The 14,405-nt window shown below is 54.8% G+C and overlaps 2 protein-coding genes across 4 annotated transcripts in view; one reads left to right on the top strand and one right to left on the bottom strand.

The window, feature by feature from the left end:
* The window catches only part of TTC13 (tetratricopeptide repeat domain 13), a 28,526-nt gene extending 23,606 nt beyond the window's left edge, over nucleotides 1-4,920 (bottom strand). For both annotated transcript variants that reach the window (XM_029047628.2, XM_039914799.1), the window contains exon 1: nucleotides 4,675-4,920. In XM_029047628.2, coding sequence (XP_028903461.1) covers nucleotides 4,675-4,891 — 217 coding nt within the window. In that variant the 5' untranslated portion in view covers nucleotides 4,892-4,920. The remainder of the gene's footprint in view (nucleotides 1-4,674) is intronic.
* A 293-nt stretch (nucleotides 4,921-5,213) lies between these two features.
* ARV1 (ARV1 homolog, fatty acid homeostasis modulator) lies at nucleotides 5,214-14,103 on the top strand. Of its 2 annotated transcripts, none has more exons than XM_029047705.2 (5): nucleotides 5,214-5,378; nucleotides 8,346-8,465; nucleotides 10,250-10,403; nucleotides 11,003-11,227; nucleotides 13,618-14,103. In XM_029047705.2, the coding sequence occupies exons 1-5, from the start codon at nucleotides 5,253-5,255 to the stop codon at nucleotides 13,662-13,664; spliced, it is 672 nt and encodes a 223-aa protein (XP_028903538.1). In that variant the 5' UTR covers nucleotides 5,214-5,252; the 3' UTR covers nucleotides 13,665-14,103. The 2 variants fall into 2 exon arrangements, with proteins under 2 accessions (XP_028903538.1, XP_028903537.1); XM_029047704.2 differs by having other exon boundaries at nucleotides 5,215-5,378; nucleotides 13,361-14,103.
* The last annotated feature ends 302 nt before the right edge of the window (nucleotides 14,104-14,405 follow it).

Genomic DNA, 14,405 nt, shown 5'->3' with positions numbered 1-14,405 from the left:
GCTAACTAGCTTTTCCTTCTGAAGAGCGCTGGGACACACCCAACCATCGGAGAACGTGCCAGGCAGTCGGCTCCTGGATCCCGGAGCCCAAGCCGGAAGCAGTGTGACCTGGAGGAAAGAAGCCCGGGACTGAGAGTCAGAGGACCTGGGCTCTAATCCCGGCTCCGCCACTTGTCTGCGGTGTGACCCTGGGCCAGTCACTTCACTTCTCTGTGCCTCAGTTCCCTCATCTTTATAATGGGGATCAAGACTGCGAGTCCTATGTGGGGCAGGGATCGAGTCCAACCTGGTTATCTTTTATCTATCTCGGCCATTAGTCAAGTGTTTGGCACTTGGTAAGCCCTTTACAATTACTGATAAAAAAAAAAAGTAAATAAAACCCAGTGGATCCTGGGGTCCAAGACCTGGAGGCAGGACCTCCACTGACCCGAGGGGACCATCAGTTCAGCCCTCTGGGTATGGGCTACTCCCCTAAGGAACTGGGTCAGGATCCTAGTGCTCCCCACAGGAGCAGCAGCATGGCCTCGTGGAAAGAGCCCAGGCCTGGGAGTCCACCGGCTCCACCATTTACTTGCCGTGAGACCTCGGGCAAGTCATTTCACAACTCTGGGCTTCGGTTCCCTCATCTGTAAAATCTGTTCTCACCATGTGAGCCCCATGTGGGACATGATCTTGTATCTACGCAGAGTTTAGAACAGCCCTTGGCATATAGTGAGCGCTTAACAAATACCACTATGATGATTACGATTAGGAGCGTGGCCAAGCATGTGCACATTCAGAACGGCGAAGGTACACGGTCGAGTGGGTCAAAGGGGCAAGCCGACAAGGAGCCGTCCCGTAGGAATTAGCCAGCCAACGGCATAGCTAGCTCCCAGGCTCTGGAGCTACCAAACAGGGCAGAATCTTTAGGTGAACACGGGTTTCTTTCTGACTCTGAGGTTGGCTCAGACCAGGGAGGTGGTGAGGCTGGCACGACCCCTGGCAAAGGTTGACCTCTTCCTCCCCGATCCTGGCCCAGGGAAAGAGCTGGGAAAAAAAACTCGACTCCCAGGACATCTGTTTCGTACGGCTCCACACGCGGGCTATTCACGAACGCACGGGTGTACGTGAAGGACTAAAAACGGAGAGATTGAAGATCTAGCACCCCCAGGAAAGCCTGAAAAGGAGAGTCAGTGGAAACAGGAGGAGGAATGAGGAGCGCAGAAAATCAGCCAGAGAAAAGAGGTAGGAGGAAACACACACACACAGGCGCACACCCCTCCCTTCCCCCCATCCATCTGCAGGGGCTGATGACAACCAAATTAGGAAGAGAAAGCAAAGCTTTCCTGAACGAGAGAGATATTTGGGCTATGGAGTTCAAAAGAAGTGTCTTACTTTATTACTAACCAAATATGAGCTCTAACTATTTGCTTTGATGTACCCCTTTTCTTTCTTTAAAATGCCCGGGAAATGTGGTTATTAAACGCTGCTTAACTGATCAGCCGAGTTAAAGCCGTTGAGCCAGATGAATTCCGGTGGCCATCTACATGTCTGGGCAAAATGCGGGGCTACGATTCAAGCTGTCGATTAAATTGTGAAATTATTCACAGTTAAATTTTGAGATGGGTGTGAACTCTTGTTCTTACAACAGAACGGTAATATAGGGAAAAAAACCACAGCACTTCCTTTAAAGATTTTCCTTTCAAGAATTTATAAAGATTATCTGCCAGCACACTGCATCCCTCCTGGGTTTGCTGAAGCTAAATGTCTCGTAGTGGTTCTTCAGATAACACGGAGTAAAGCTGCCCACCTCCGCCCGCTGCTCGGCCTGGGAAGCCGCAGGGTCAGGGCTTGGGGCGACATCGGAGGATCCGAGCGCCTCACGTCTCCTTGAGGACTAAGCCTGGGTCAAGGAGTAGGAAACTCAAGGCCAGCCTAAAGGAAAGCAGGAAAAGAGCCCTAAGCAAGCCCCAGCGGGAGAAACGGGGGCTCACAGTCTAAGGGAAAGCATTTCATCCCCATTTTACAGATGAGGAAACTGAGGCACAGAGAAGTGACTTGCCCCAAGGTCACACAGCGAGCTAGTGGCAGAGCTGAGATTAGAATCTAGGTCTTTTGACCCCCAGGCCCACGATCTTTTCTTATTAATAATAAGACTAATGGCATTTGTTAAGCGCTTACTATGTGCCAAGCACTACACTAAGTGCTGGGATAGATACAATGCTGGGGTAGGTACAAGATAATCAGGTCTCACATGAGGCTCATAGGTGAAGTAGGAGGGAGAACAGGCATTGAATGCCTATTTTACAGACAAAGGAACCGAGGCGTAGAGAAGTTATGTGACTTGCCCAAGGTTACAATGCAGACAAGTGGCTGTGAGTTCGTTGGGGGCAGGGAATGTGTCTCTTTGTTGTTATATTGTATCCTCCCAAGCGCTTATTACAGGGCTTTGAGCACAGTAAGTGCGCCATAAATATGACTGAGTCGGAATTAGAACCCAGGTCCTCTCCCTCCCAGGCCCAGGATCCTTCCTCTAGGCTTCGCTGCTTCTCCTCCAGTATAATCTTGGTTCCCGTGCTGGGGAGGGGAAGGCTGGCTCCGGGCCTGGGAGGGCTTGGCAGCTTTTACGCAGGATAACCCTGGAGTCTGACCCCAGGGGACCGAGCACGGGCCTGGGAGTCAGAACCATCTGGGTTCTAGTTCCGACTCCGCCTTTGGCCTGCGGGGTGATCCTGGGCAAGTCACTGAACTTCTCTGTGCCTCGATTACCTTCGCTTGCAAAACTGGGATTAAGACTGTGGGCCGAGCCCCACGCTGGACGCGGGCAGTGTCCAACCTGATTAGCCCTGGCCCAGGGCTTAGTACAGTGCCCGGCACATGGTAAGCTCTTAACAAATACCACTCCTCTACCCCGCAAAAAAAACAAACCTTCCTTCCGGGGGTGACTTTCTGTGTAGGATGGAGACATGGGGCAGGTCTGGGGGAGAGCTATGCAGCTGAGAAGGGGTTCCTGCCTAGTTCAAGGGGGCACCTGGCTGGGCTACATCTCTGGGGCCTTTTATTCCTCTGTTCTCTCCCCAGGCCTCTGCCCCCACCGGAAACCAGTCATTTGTTGGCTATTTTAGTCACCCAAGTTATCTGCTGGGTGACCTTGGAAAAGTCACTTCACTTCTTTAAGCCTCACGGACCTCATCTGTAAAGAGGGGATTTAGACTGTGAGCCCCACGTGGGACAGGGACTGTGTCCATCCTGATTAGCTTGCATCCCAGTGCTTACTACAGTGCCCGGCCTAAAGCAAGCGCTTAACAAGCTAGAGAAGCAGCGTGGCTTAGTGGAAAGAGTCCGGACTTGGAAGTCAGAGGTCGTGGGTTCTAATCCCCCTTCTGCCACTTGTCGGCTGTGTGACTTGAGGCAGGTCACTTAACTTCTCTGGGCCTCAGTTCCCTCATCTGTAAAAGGGGGATGACGACTGTGAGCCCTATGTGGGACAACACGATTCCCTTGTATCTACCCCAGCGCTTAGAACAGTGAAGCAGAGAGGCTTAGTGGAAAGAGCCCGGGCTTGGGAGTCAGAGGTCATGGGTTCTAATCCCGTCTCCGCCAACTTTCTGCTGCGTGACCTTGGACAAGTCACTTAACTTCTCTTTGCCTCAGTTACCTCATCTGTAAAAATGGGTCTTAAAAAAATGTGAGCCCCACGGGGGACAACCCGATTCCCCCGTATCTCCCCCAGTGCTTAGAACAGTTCTCGGCACGTAGTAAGCGCTTAACAAATACCAACATCATTATTATTCTATCCAGCGGGCAAGTCACTTCACTTCTCTGGGTCTCATCTGTAAATGGGGGATGACGCCTGTGAGCCCTACATGGGAAAACCCGATTCCTCTGTATCTCCCCCAGTGCTTTGATCAGTGCTCGGCACCCAGTAAGCGCTTCACAAATACCAACATCATTATTATTCTATCCAGCGGGCCGGTCCTTTCGTTTCTCTGGCCTCAGTGACCTCATCTGTAAAAGGGGGATGAAAAGTGCCTCCCCGGCATCTCCCCCAGCGCTTAGATCAGTGCTCAGCACCCAGTAAGCGCTTCACAAATACCAATATCATTATTATTCTATCCTGCGGGCCGGTCCTTTCGCTTCTCTGGGCCTCAGTGACCTCATCTGTAAAAGGGGGATGAAAAGTGCCTCCCCGGCATCTCCCCCAGCGCATAGATCAGTGCTCGGCACCCAGTAAGCGCTTCGCAAATACCAACATCATTATTATCGTATCCAGCGGGCCGGTCCTTTCGCTTCTCTGGCCTCAGTGACCTCATCTGTAAAAGGGGGATGAAAAGTGCCTCCCCTGCATCTCCCCCGGCGCTTAGATCAGTGCTCGGCACCCAGTAAGCGCTTCGCAAATACCAACATCATTATTATCGTATCCAGCGGGCCGGTCCTTTCGCTTCTCTGGGCCTCAGTGACCTCATCTGTAAAAGGGGGATGAAAAGTGCCTCCCCGGCATCTCCCCCGGCGCTTAGATCAGTGCTCGGCACCTAGTAAGGGCTTCACGCATAGCGGCACGATCAGCCTTCCGTCCGGCGCGGCGGGGATCGCTTAGCAGACAGAGGGCATCGTGGCGATCCCGGAGGGAGCGGAGGGGTCCCGGCGCCCTGGTCCCCGAGCCGAAGGGGGTGCAGCCCCCCGGGCCCCGCTCACCGCCGCAGTCGTCCGAGGCCCGGCCGCACCCCCCGGCCTGCCGCCCCCGCAGCTCCTGCTGCAGCAGCGACAGGGGCGAGGGCCCGTCCGGGGGCAGCTCCGCCGACAGGACCTCCACCGGCAGCAGCAACAGCAGCAGCAGCGGCGGCGGCGGCCACCGGGGCCGCAGGCCGGAGGCCCGCCGGGCGGAGGCGGCCGCGGCGCCGGCAGGTGCCATCTCCCCTGGCGGCGCATGCGCCGCCGCGCCCCCACCCCCTCGCCGGCCGCCGGGCGGGCAGGTGGCAGGAAGCGGCCGCGGGAGGGCGGGGGGGGGGGGGGAGCAGCGGCGGCCGGCGCCGGACGCGTTGCCTTCTGGGAGTTGTAGTTCGTACGGGCCGGACCGCCCCGACGCCGCTCGGCCGCCGAGACTACATTTCCCAGAAGGCCGGGCGGGGCCGCCGAGACTACACCTCCCACAAGGCCTGGCGGGGCGGTCGAGACTACACGTCCCAGAAGGCCCCGCGGCGCCCTCTCCCCGCCTTTCTTCCCGCCCAAAGCAGGAAGGCGCCGCCTGAGGCGGCGACGACGGCGGGAGCGGGATGGCGGGGCCGGGGCTCCCGGGGGCGGCCGACGCTCGGCGAAGGTACCGCTGTATCGAGTGCAACGGAGAGGCCTCCGAGCTCTACCGCGACTACAGCCACGGGGTCCTGAAGATCACCATCTGCGTGAGCCTCGGGCGGAGGGAGGGAGGGAGGGAGAAAGGGCGGCCCTCCGAAGCCCTGGGCTTCATTCATTCATTCATTCATTCAGTAGTGTTTATTGAGCGCTTACTATGTGCAGACCACTGGACTAAGCGCTTGGAATGAACAAGTCGGCAACGGATAGAGACGGTCCCTGCCCTTTGACGGGCTTACGGTCTGATCGGGGGAGACGGACGGACGAGAACAATGGCAATAAATAGAGTCAAGGGGAAGAACATCTCTCAATCCTAATAATGGTGGGATTGGTTAAGCGCCTACTACGTGCTAAGCGCTGGGGGGGTCACCAGGTTGCCCCCCCCCCCCCGGGGCCCCCCCGCCTTCAAAGCAGCGGGGCTCAGTGGAGAGCCCGGGCTTGGGAGTCAGAGGTCATGGGTTCGAATCCCGACTCCGCCCCTTGTCAGCTGGGTGACTGTGGGCGAGACACTTCACTTCTCTAGGCCTCAGTGACCTCATCTGGAAAATGGGGATGAAGACTGTGAGCCTCATGGGGGACCACCTGATGACCCTGTCTCTCCCCCAGCGCTTAGAACAGTGCTCTGCACATAGTAAGCGCTTAACAAATACCAACATTATTATTATTATTCTTTGGGCCTCAGTGACCGCATCTGGAAAATGGGGATTAACTGTGAGCCTCATGTGGGACAACCTGATGACCCCCTCTCTCCCCCAGCGTTTAGAACAGTGCTCTGCACATAGTAAGCGCTTAACAAATACCAATATTATTATTATTATTATTCTCTGGGCCTCAGTGACCTCATCTGGAAAATGGGGATTAACTGTGAGCCTCATGTGGGACAACCTGATGACCCTGTCTCTCCTGCAGCACTTAGAACAGCGCTCTGCACGTAGTAAGTGCTTAACAAATACCAACATTATTATTATTATTACCCCGACTCTGCCCCTTGTCCGCAGTGTGACTGTAGGCAAGTCACTTCACTGGGCCTCAGTGACCTCATCTGTAAAATGGGGATTAAAACTGAGCCCCATGTGGGACCACCTGATCACCTTGTATCCCCCCAGCGCTTAGAACAGTGTTTTGCACATAGTAAGTGCTTAACAAATGCCACCATTATTATTATTATTGTTATTACAGGGGTGATTGGGTTGTCCCGTGTGAAGTTCACAGTCTTCATCCCCATTTTACAGATGAGGTGACTGAGGCACAGAGAAGAAAAAGTATTTATTAAGCACCTGCTATGTGCAGAGCACTGTTCTAAGCGCTGGGGGAGATACAGGGTCATCAGGTTGTCCCATGTGAGGCTCTCAATCTTCATCCCCATTTTACAGATGAGGTCACTGAGACACCGAGAAGTGAAGTGACTTGCCCACAGTCACACAGCTGGTGATCACTGGTATTAATCGAACCCTTCCTGTCTGCAGAGCACTGTACTGAGCGTTTGGGAGACCACAGTGCAACAGAGTTGTAGACATGTCCCCTGCCCACAGTCTACAGCCCTGCGGCTGCAACCCTCTGGACTGTCAGCTCGTGGTGGGCAGGGTAATAATAATAATGATGATGATTTTTGTTGAACACTTACTATAATAATAATGTTGGTATTGGTTAAGCGCTTACTATGTGCCAGGCACCGTTCTAAGCGCTTGGGTAGGTAGAAGGTCATCAGGTTGTCCCACATGGGGCTCACGGTCTTCATCCCCCTTTGACAGATGAGGGAACCGAGGCACAGAGAACTTAGGCGTCTTGACCAAAGTCACACAGCTGACAAGTGGCAGAGGCGGGATTAGAACCCACGACCTCTGACTCCCCAGCCCACGCTCTTTCCACTAAGCCACACTGCTTGTAGTCCAATCAATCATATTTATTGAATGCTTATACTGTAGACAGGGCCCTGCACTAAGCGCTTGGGAGAATACAAACAACAGGATAACAGATACATTTCCTGCCCGCAACGAGCTTACATTCAGGGGCGGGGGGCAGACGTTAATATTAAAAATTACAGATATGGACGTAAGTGCTGTGGGTAGGGGAAGTGAATAAAGGGAGCAAGGCAGGGCAACGCGGAAGGGAGTGGGGAAAGAGTAGATGAGGGCTTGGGGAAGGCCTCTTGGAGGAGGAGGGCCTTCAATAAGGCTCTTAAGGTGGGGAGAGTCGTCTGTCGGGGCTGAAGAGGGAGAGCGACCCAGGCCAGGTAGGATGTGGGTGCGAATTTGGCGGCAAGATGGCGGTACAATGAGTAGATTGGCATTGGAGGAGCCCAGTGTGTGTGAGCTGGGTTGTAGTAGAGTAACGAGGTGAGGTAGGAGGGGGCGAGGTGGCTGAGTGCTTTGAAGCCGACGGTAAGGAGTTTCTGTTGGATGCGGAGGTGGATGGGCAACCACCGGAGCTTCTCGAAGAGTGGGGAAACATGGAGTGACCGTTTTTTGATCCGGGCAGCGGAGTGAAGTATGGCCTAGAGCAGGGAGAGAGAGGAGGCTGGGAGGTCAGCAAAGAGGCTGATACAGTAATCAAGGCGGGAGAGGATAAAGGCTTGGATTAATTTGGTAGCGGTTAGGATGGAGAGGAAAGGATGGATTATAGCGATGATGTACACACGGTGCTCTGCACCCAGTAAGAGCTCAGTAAATATCATTGATTGACTGATTGGAACCAGGAGCCCAGCCCCTTAGGACTCGCAGCTGAAATCTGCGGTGAGGGAGGGGAAGAAAGCCCTGCCCGCAAATAGCTTAGCATCTAATGGAGGAAACGGCAGGTACGGGTTGTACCCACAGCAGGAGCGGGAGGAGAAAATTAAGATAATTTCCATCTAAAGACAAACTTTTGAAACTAAATGTTAGCTATTTTCAATATGCCGAAAATCATGGTAAAGGAAATGCTGACGAGGCTGGAGGTGTGGGGAGGGGAGGGGGCCGGTCGGCGCTTCCGAGCAGGGAGGCTTGCCTGTCCTACAATAACCCTGTCTCCGATCGTTTCAGAAATCGTGCCAGAAACCCGTGGACAAGTACATCGAGTACGATCCCGTCATCATCTTGATCAATGCCATATTATGCAAAGCTCAGGCCTACAGGCACATTCTTTTCAATACACAAATAAATGTGAGTTATGCATGTTTTTCTACCTTTAAGTTGGGCCCCTCTCCCCGGCTCCACCAGTTACTTCTCTGCTGTGTGACCTTGGGCAAGTCACATAATTTTTCTGTGCCTCAGTTTCCTCATCTCTAAAATGGGGGTAGAAGCCTACTCCTTCCCGCTTAGACTGCAAACCCCTTGTGCGACAGGGATCGTGTCCAGCCTTTGTCTCGTATCTTTCCCAGCCCTTAGTACAGTGCTTCGCGCATAGTAAGTGCATAGCAAGTGCAGTGATAAGAATTGTATAATGGATGTAAGGATGACTGTTTCCCACTGCGAAGTCCCCCAACCCCTGTAGTGGAGACTGTAGTTGTGGTCGGAGGGGTGGGCGGGTGACACAAGCATCTTGAGTCCCTCCGTGGAGGAACCAGGAGCAGACAGTTGGGCGGGGGGAGGCAGAAACTAGGATTGAGGGGCCTGGGAAGGAATTTCTCCACCATTGAGCCGAGGGCTCCCGCAAAGCAGGCTTTCCTGCGCTAGGAATAGGGGAGGAAGGATAATGATGGAGGTCTCTCTTCTCATGGAGGCTTAAATAGAGATGTGATAGCATTTACTGAGTGTGCGCTGGGCTCGGGGCACCGTCCTAAGTGCTCGGCAAGTCCAACAGAAGCAGGAGACAGGTTCCCTGCTCCCAGGGGCCACCGACTTAAAAATACTTACAAATACAGCGATCAAGATAAACTAATTGAATGTACAGTTAAATAAGAGTGTATATAATAGTGCCCAAGACAGATTATAAATAAGTTCCTAAGTGCTTAAGCCCCGAGAGCAGTCTCTCCCCACTGGCGGAATTGAAGTTCCTAAGGCCAGGGATCATAATAATAATAGTATTTGTTAAGCGCTTCCTATGTGCTAAGCACTGTTCTAAGCACTGAGCACTGTGCCTCTTGACTTCTGTTATACTCTCAGGAAGGTTTAGTACGGTGCTCTACACCCAGTCAGTGCTCAATCAATGCTATTGATTAAAGGTGCAGGGGGGACCTTCAGGCTTCCTCTCAAGGTCTTCCCCTTCTAGATGGTAAACCCGGTGTGGGCAGGGATTGTCACTCTTTATTGCTGAAGTGTACTTCCCAAGCGCTTATTACAGTGCTGCGCACACAGCGCTCAATAAATACCATTTATTGAATGAAAGTCCCCACTCTTGTCACCCATGCTTCTATGCAAGATGAGGCTGCTGCCCGGGATTGAGCGGAGCAGAAAAGACCCCCCAGTTGAAAAGACCTCCCTATCCCAGTGGGTCCCAGCAGCTTCTTCTCTCTATGGCCCGGCCTTTCCCTTCACTCCCCAGTCCCTGACACTTAGTTCTGCCCAATTTTACACTTGCCGTGCTATGTTCTACGTGGACTAGCGGAGTTGTTCGCCACAAAGGACTCGTGAGAATGAGGGAGGTACAGCCAGATCTGGATCCCTTGTGCATCAGCCGTGTGTCCCTACCCGCAGGCTCAGTTCCCAGCAGAGAAGAGATACCATACTCGGCAGCGAAGAAAAGATCGGCTCGTGGCCCTTAATCTCCCAGGATCCGCTAATTTCGTGGCAACTTTAAACCCTTTGGACTTTCCATTCAATTATCCGTGTGTTTTCCTGTCTTTAACCAGCTGCCTCACATGGGTCCCCATGCAGATTGTTGAGAAACAATTGTTTGGGAGCAGGGTGAACTGGGATCCATAAACGGTTTGCCATCCCGGGCCTGTTTACCCCTAGAAAATCTGAGCCGTTTCCCTGCCCGAAACGTTTGCCCTCCCTTCTGCCAGATCCACGGGAAGCTGTGCATATTCTGTTTGCTCTGCGAAGCCTACCTCCGGTGGCTGCAACTGCAGGACTCGAGCCAGAGCCCTGACCCCGATGACTTAATCAGATACGCCAAGGAGTGGGATTTCTATAGGATGTTTGCCATAGCGTCTCTAGGTAAGGACATTCGGTGGCATCTGTGGGGACGGGGGTGGCGAGGTTCTAGCCCCTGGAGGGGTGAGCTAGTCCAGGGAGGCTTGGAGGGTCAGGCTGGGCTGCAGCAGGGTGAATGAGGGTCCAGCCTCGCCTTGGACTGCCAGATGGGGCAGCTTCAGACTGAAGTATCACCAGTGGGTGCCCTGGATTAACAATTGGGGGTTTTTTTTTCATGTTATTTCTTAAGCGCTTCTTATGTGTGCCAGGATTGGACACAGTCCCTGTCCCACTTGGGGTTCACGCTCTTAATCCCCATTTTACAGCCGAGGAAACCCGAGGCCCAGAGAAGCAAAGTGACATCCCCGAAGTCACACAGCAGATGAGTGGCAGAGCTGGAATTACAACCCGGGTCCTTCCGACTCCCAGGCCCATGTCTATCCACCAGGACACGCTGCTTCTCATCTGAGCAGTGAGGGCAGCTACAGAGACATTTAACCCTGATGTGTCGGTCCCCTAGAGTCAACTGACTCGGGGCCGTCACAGATTTGTCTCTTCTCTGATGTTCTTCCGGGCTGTGACTCCGATGGCCTTCACACTCGGGTTTTTTGTTTCCTTGTCAGAGCAAACCGCGTTTTTCGCGGGCATCTTTACGGTGCTGGGGCTGGCCCGACCCCCGGCCCTGGGCACGGCCTCCAGCTTCGTCCTGCTCCTGAAGGCCCTGCTCTTGTCCAGCTACGGGAAGCTGCTGCTGATTCCGGCCGTCATCTGGGAGCACGACTACACTCCTCTGTGCCTGCGGCTCATCAAAGTATTCGTCCTGACATCCCACTCGCAGGCCGTCAGAGGTACGGTCTCTCCCCTTCGCGGTGAGACGGGAACGTTAGGGGCCGGGTCTCTCGGGGCTCCCCTGGGGAATCAATCAGTCCATCAGTGGTATCTACTGAGCATTCACTATGTGCAGAGCACTACACTAAGCACTCGGGAGAGTATAATACAACAGAATTAGCAAACACGTTCCCTGCCCGTAACGAGCGTGCAGTGTTGGGGACTGAGTGGTGGGTTAAGATTTGGCCCTGCACCGTCAGCTCTGTGGACCAGTCACGGCGTAGCTCCTAAGGGACTGCTCAGAGCAGCAAACGGTATCAACGAGTAGCATTTTTAGAGCACCTATTGTGTGCAGAGCACTGTAATGATACTAATAATTGGGGTATTTAAATTAATTCATTCATTCAATAGTATTTATTGAGCACTTACTATGTGCAGAGCACTGTACTAAGCGCTTGGAATGTACAATTTGGTAACAGAGACAATCCCTGCCCATGGACGGGTTTACAGTCTAATCGGACTCTGCTTAAATGCTTACTATGGGCCAAGCACAGAACTAAGCGCTGGGGTAGCTTCAAGATAATCAAGTCCCCACATGGGGCTCACAGTCCCAAGTAGGAGGGAGAAGAGGTATTGAATTCCCATTTTGCAGATGAGGGAACTGAGGCCCAGAGAAGTAAAGTGACTCGCCCAAGGTCACACAGCAGACATGTGGTGGAGTCAGGATTAGGTTCCAGGTCTCCTGGCTCTCGGGCCCGGCCTCTCTCTATTAGGCCATGCTGCTTCATGCACGCTGTACTAAGCGCTGGGAAAGAAAACACAGGTGAGAAGTAGACCTGGTGTCCGGCGTTGTCCCGGCAGAGGTCCGCTGAGCCTCCCCGAGCTGGACTCTGCCCTCTCCCTGAGCCCCAGCCTAGGATTGGCAGAAGTGCTGAGCGTCCGGTGGCAGCAGGCCCTTTGGGGGCGTGAGGGAAAGCGTGCGGCCTTGGGCACGTCCGGGGCAGCTTCCGGGGCCGGGCCCGAGTGACCTGCAGATCGCTTCTGTCACTCCGGGGAAGGCTCCTGAGCCTCGGCCGCGAGGCTGGCCAGGCCCACTCCCTGCTGCCTGTCATCTGGGAGTCGTCGTCTTGTTGAAAACCCAATCGGGGAAAGAAGTTTATGATTTTGGTGGGCCGGTTACCCCTCCCGCTCCAGGCAGCAGTGGTTCAAATCCCAAAGAACCATCCTACAACTGGGGCTTTGAGATGTTTTACGTGACTTGAGCTTAATGGGCACCACGTCAATCAATTGATCGTATTTATTGAGCACTTACTATGTGCAGAGCAATGTACTAAGCGCTTGGGAAAGTACAGTGCAGTGTAACTACCAGACACATTCTCCTGCCCAAAAAGAGCTTACAGTCTTGAGAGTGAGACAGACATTAATATGAATAAATAAGTAATTTATATCTAATTCCAAGACACGTACATAAGCGCTGTGGGGTAGGGGGCGGGGAGCATATCAAGTGTCCGAAGGTCACAGTCCAAAAGGGAATAGTGATCGCCACTTTTCGGGGGTTGAGACATGTTAACGCGGTTGCTGGCCCGAGCCTGAAGGCCGCGGTCAGCGCGGTGGCCGATCGTCTAGGCTGGGGCCCTGGGCTCGTGTGGTGTCTGGGTCTCGGGGTGGGGTGGATGAGGCCTCGGGGGGGTCCAGGAACCGTTGCTGGGTTTGGGCCACTGGACAGCCAGGCAGTCCCTCTGCCGTTGGGACGGGTTTCCGAAGCAGGGATGTGTGGAGGCACGAAGCTGACCCGGAACCTAAGCGTGGGTCCCGGGGCCTGGCCCAAGCTGAGAACGGCAATGGAGGGTCTGAAAGAGGGCGGGACAGTCATCTGGCCCTCCCTGTGGGAGTCCCGCGGTAATTTGGGCCAGGGAGGACAGGGCAAGGCAAGCAGGCAAGGGCTCAGAGCTCGCTGGCTGAAGGCAGCGCTCGAGCCTGGGAAGCAGTAGGGGGCCGTGGCGACGGGTCGGGGGTGGATCGGGGTGGGGTGGGCCGGGGCCGGCCGGCCCCGGGGGAGGCGGCTCGGCCCCGGGAGGCAGGGAGCTGAACCGGCTTCATTGGAGGCCCAGGAAAGAAAGGTCTCAGCGGAACGTGGTTCTTGTCTCCGGCAGTGACGCTGAACATCAGCCGGAAGCTGGCCCTGCTGGCCATCCTGGGCGGCCTGGTGTTGGAGAGCAGCCTGGTCTGCCTTTTCCAGAGGATGGGATGGGATGTGGGCGGCAGCTGCCCGGTCTATAAGGCGTAGAGTCGGAGCGACACGCAGCCGTCCGGGGGCCGGTCCTGCTGCCCGAGAAGAGCCCTCCTGGGAGTGGGCACGGCACACGCCCGCAGCTACGTGTGCCCGCTCACTTGCCTGCCTTCACCCTAGATCTTCACAGCAAGTTGGAGGATGCGAGAGTCACCCGAGCGGCTTAACTCCCGGTTGACCCAAACTACCCCAGGTCCCGGCTTTAGGGTCGGAAGCAGGGAATTGGATCAACGCGGTGCCGAAATCAGAACAGACGGGTGGCAGCTTCGGAGAGGCCTCTGCCAGCCCTCGGTCCAGAGCGCCTGTGCTGCCCTGTGTAAGGAACTGTGGCAGAACTGCACTGGGAGTGCCACCTACGCCACCCGTGGTGCCACCAGCCCTGCCCATGGCTGGCAGAGCACCCCCCAGCCAGGAGAAGGGCCACCAAGCGTCCCAGGTGCAGAGATGCTGGGAAACGCTGTCAGGAGCAAAGAGGCAGTGATCTTGGGGTGCCCCTGCAGCCACCTGGAAGCAGGTGAGTCCACTGAACCTTGTCTTCTGCACAACCTGGGCACCCCGTGCCTTTGGGTTTTTTGATCGGGGTGAATAAAGCATGTTTGGTCTCAAGCTCCGTTCTGGCAGTATTCTTCAGTGCCCGGGCGGGGCAGCAAGAAACAAGGATGTTGAGGGATGAAGTCGGGACGGTAGAGGGGAAAACCTGATGAGAGCTGATCGTGCACCTGCTCAGTGGACTCCGGGGTGGCAGGAAGAATCCCAACCCCTGGACATCTGTCTCCCATCCAGCAGCGGCCGCTCGCTGCTTCTTCAGCCGTCCTGGCCCGACGACCCGGGCCCAGTGGCACCCAAGCTGGTCTGCCACCATCCCTCCTCTGGCTCTCCATCTGGGGCATGAGGAAGCCCAGAGGCCT

This window comes from Ornithorhynchus anatinus, chromosome 19, assembly GCF_004115215.2.
Source record: "Ornithorhynchus anatinus isolate Pmale09 chromosome 19, mOrnAna1.pri.v4, whole genome shotgun sequence".
Lineage (NCBI taxonomy): Eukaryota > Metazoa > Chordata > Mammalia > Monotremata > Ornithorhynchidae > Ornithorhynchus > Ornithorhynchus anatinus.
Note: the sequence above shows the minus strand (reverse complement) of the source record. Positions and strands in the feature narration are given on the sequence as shown.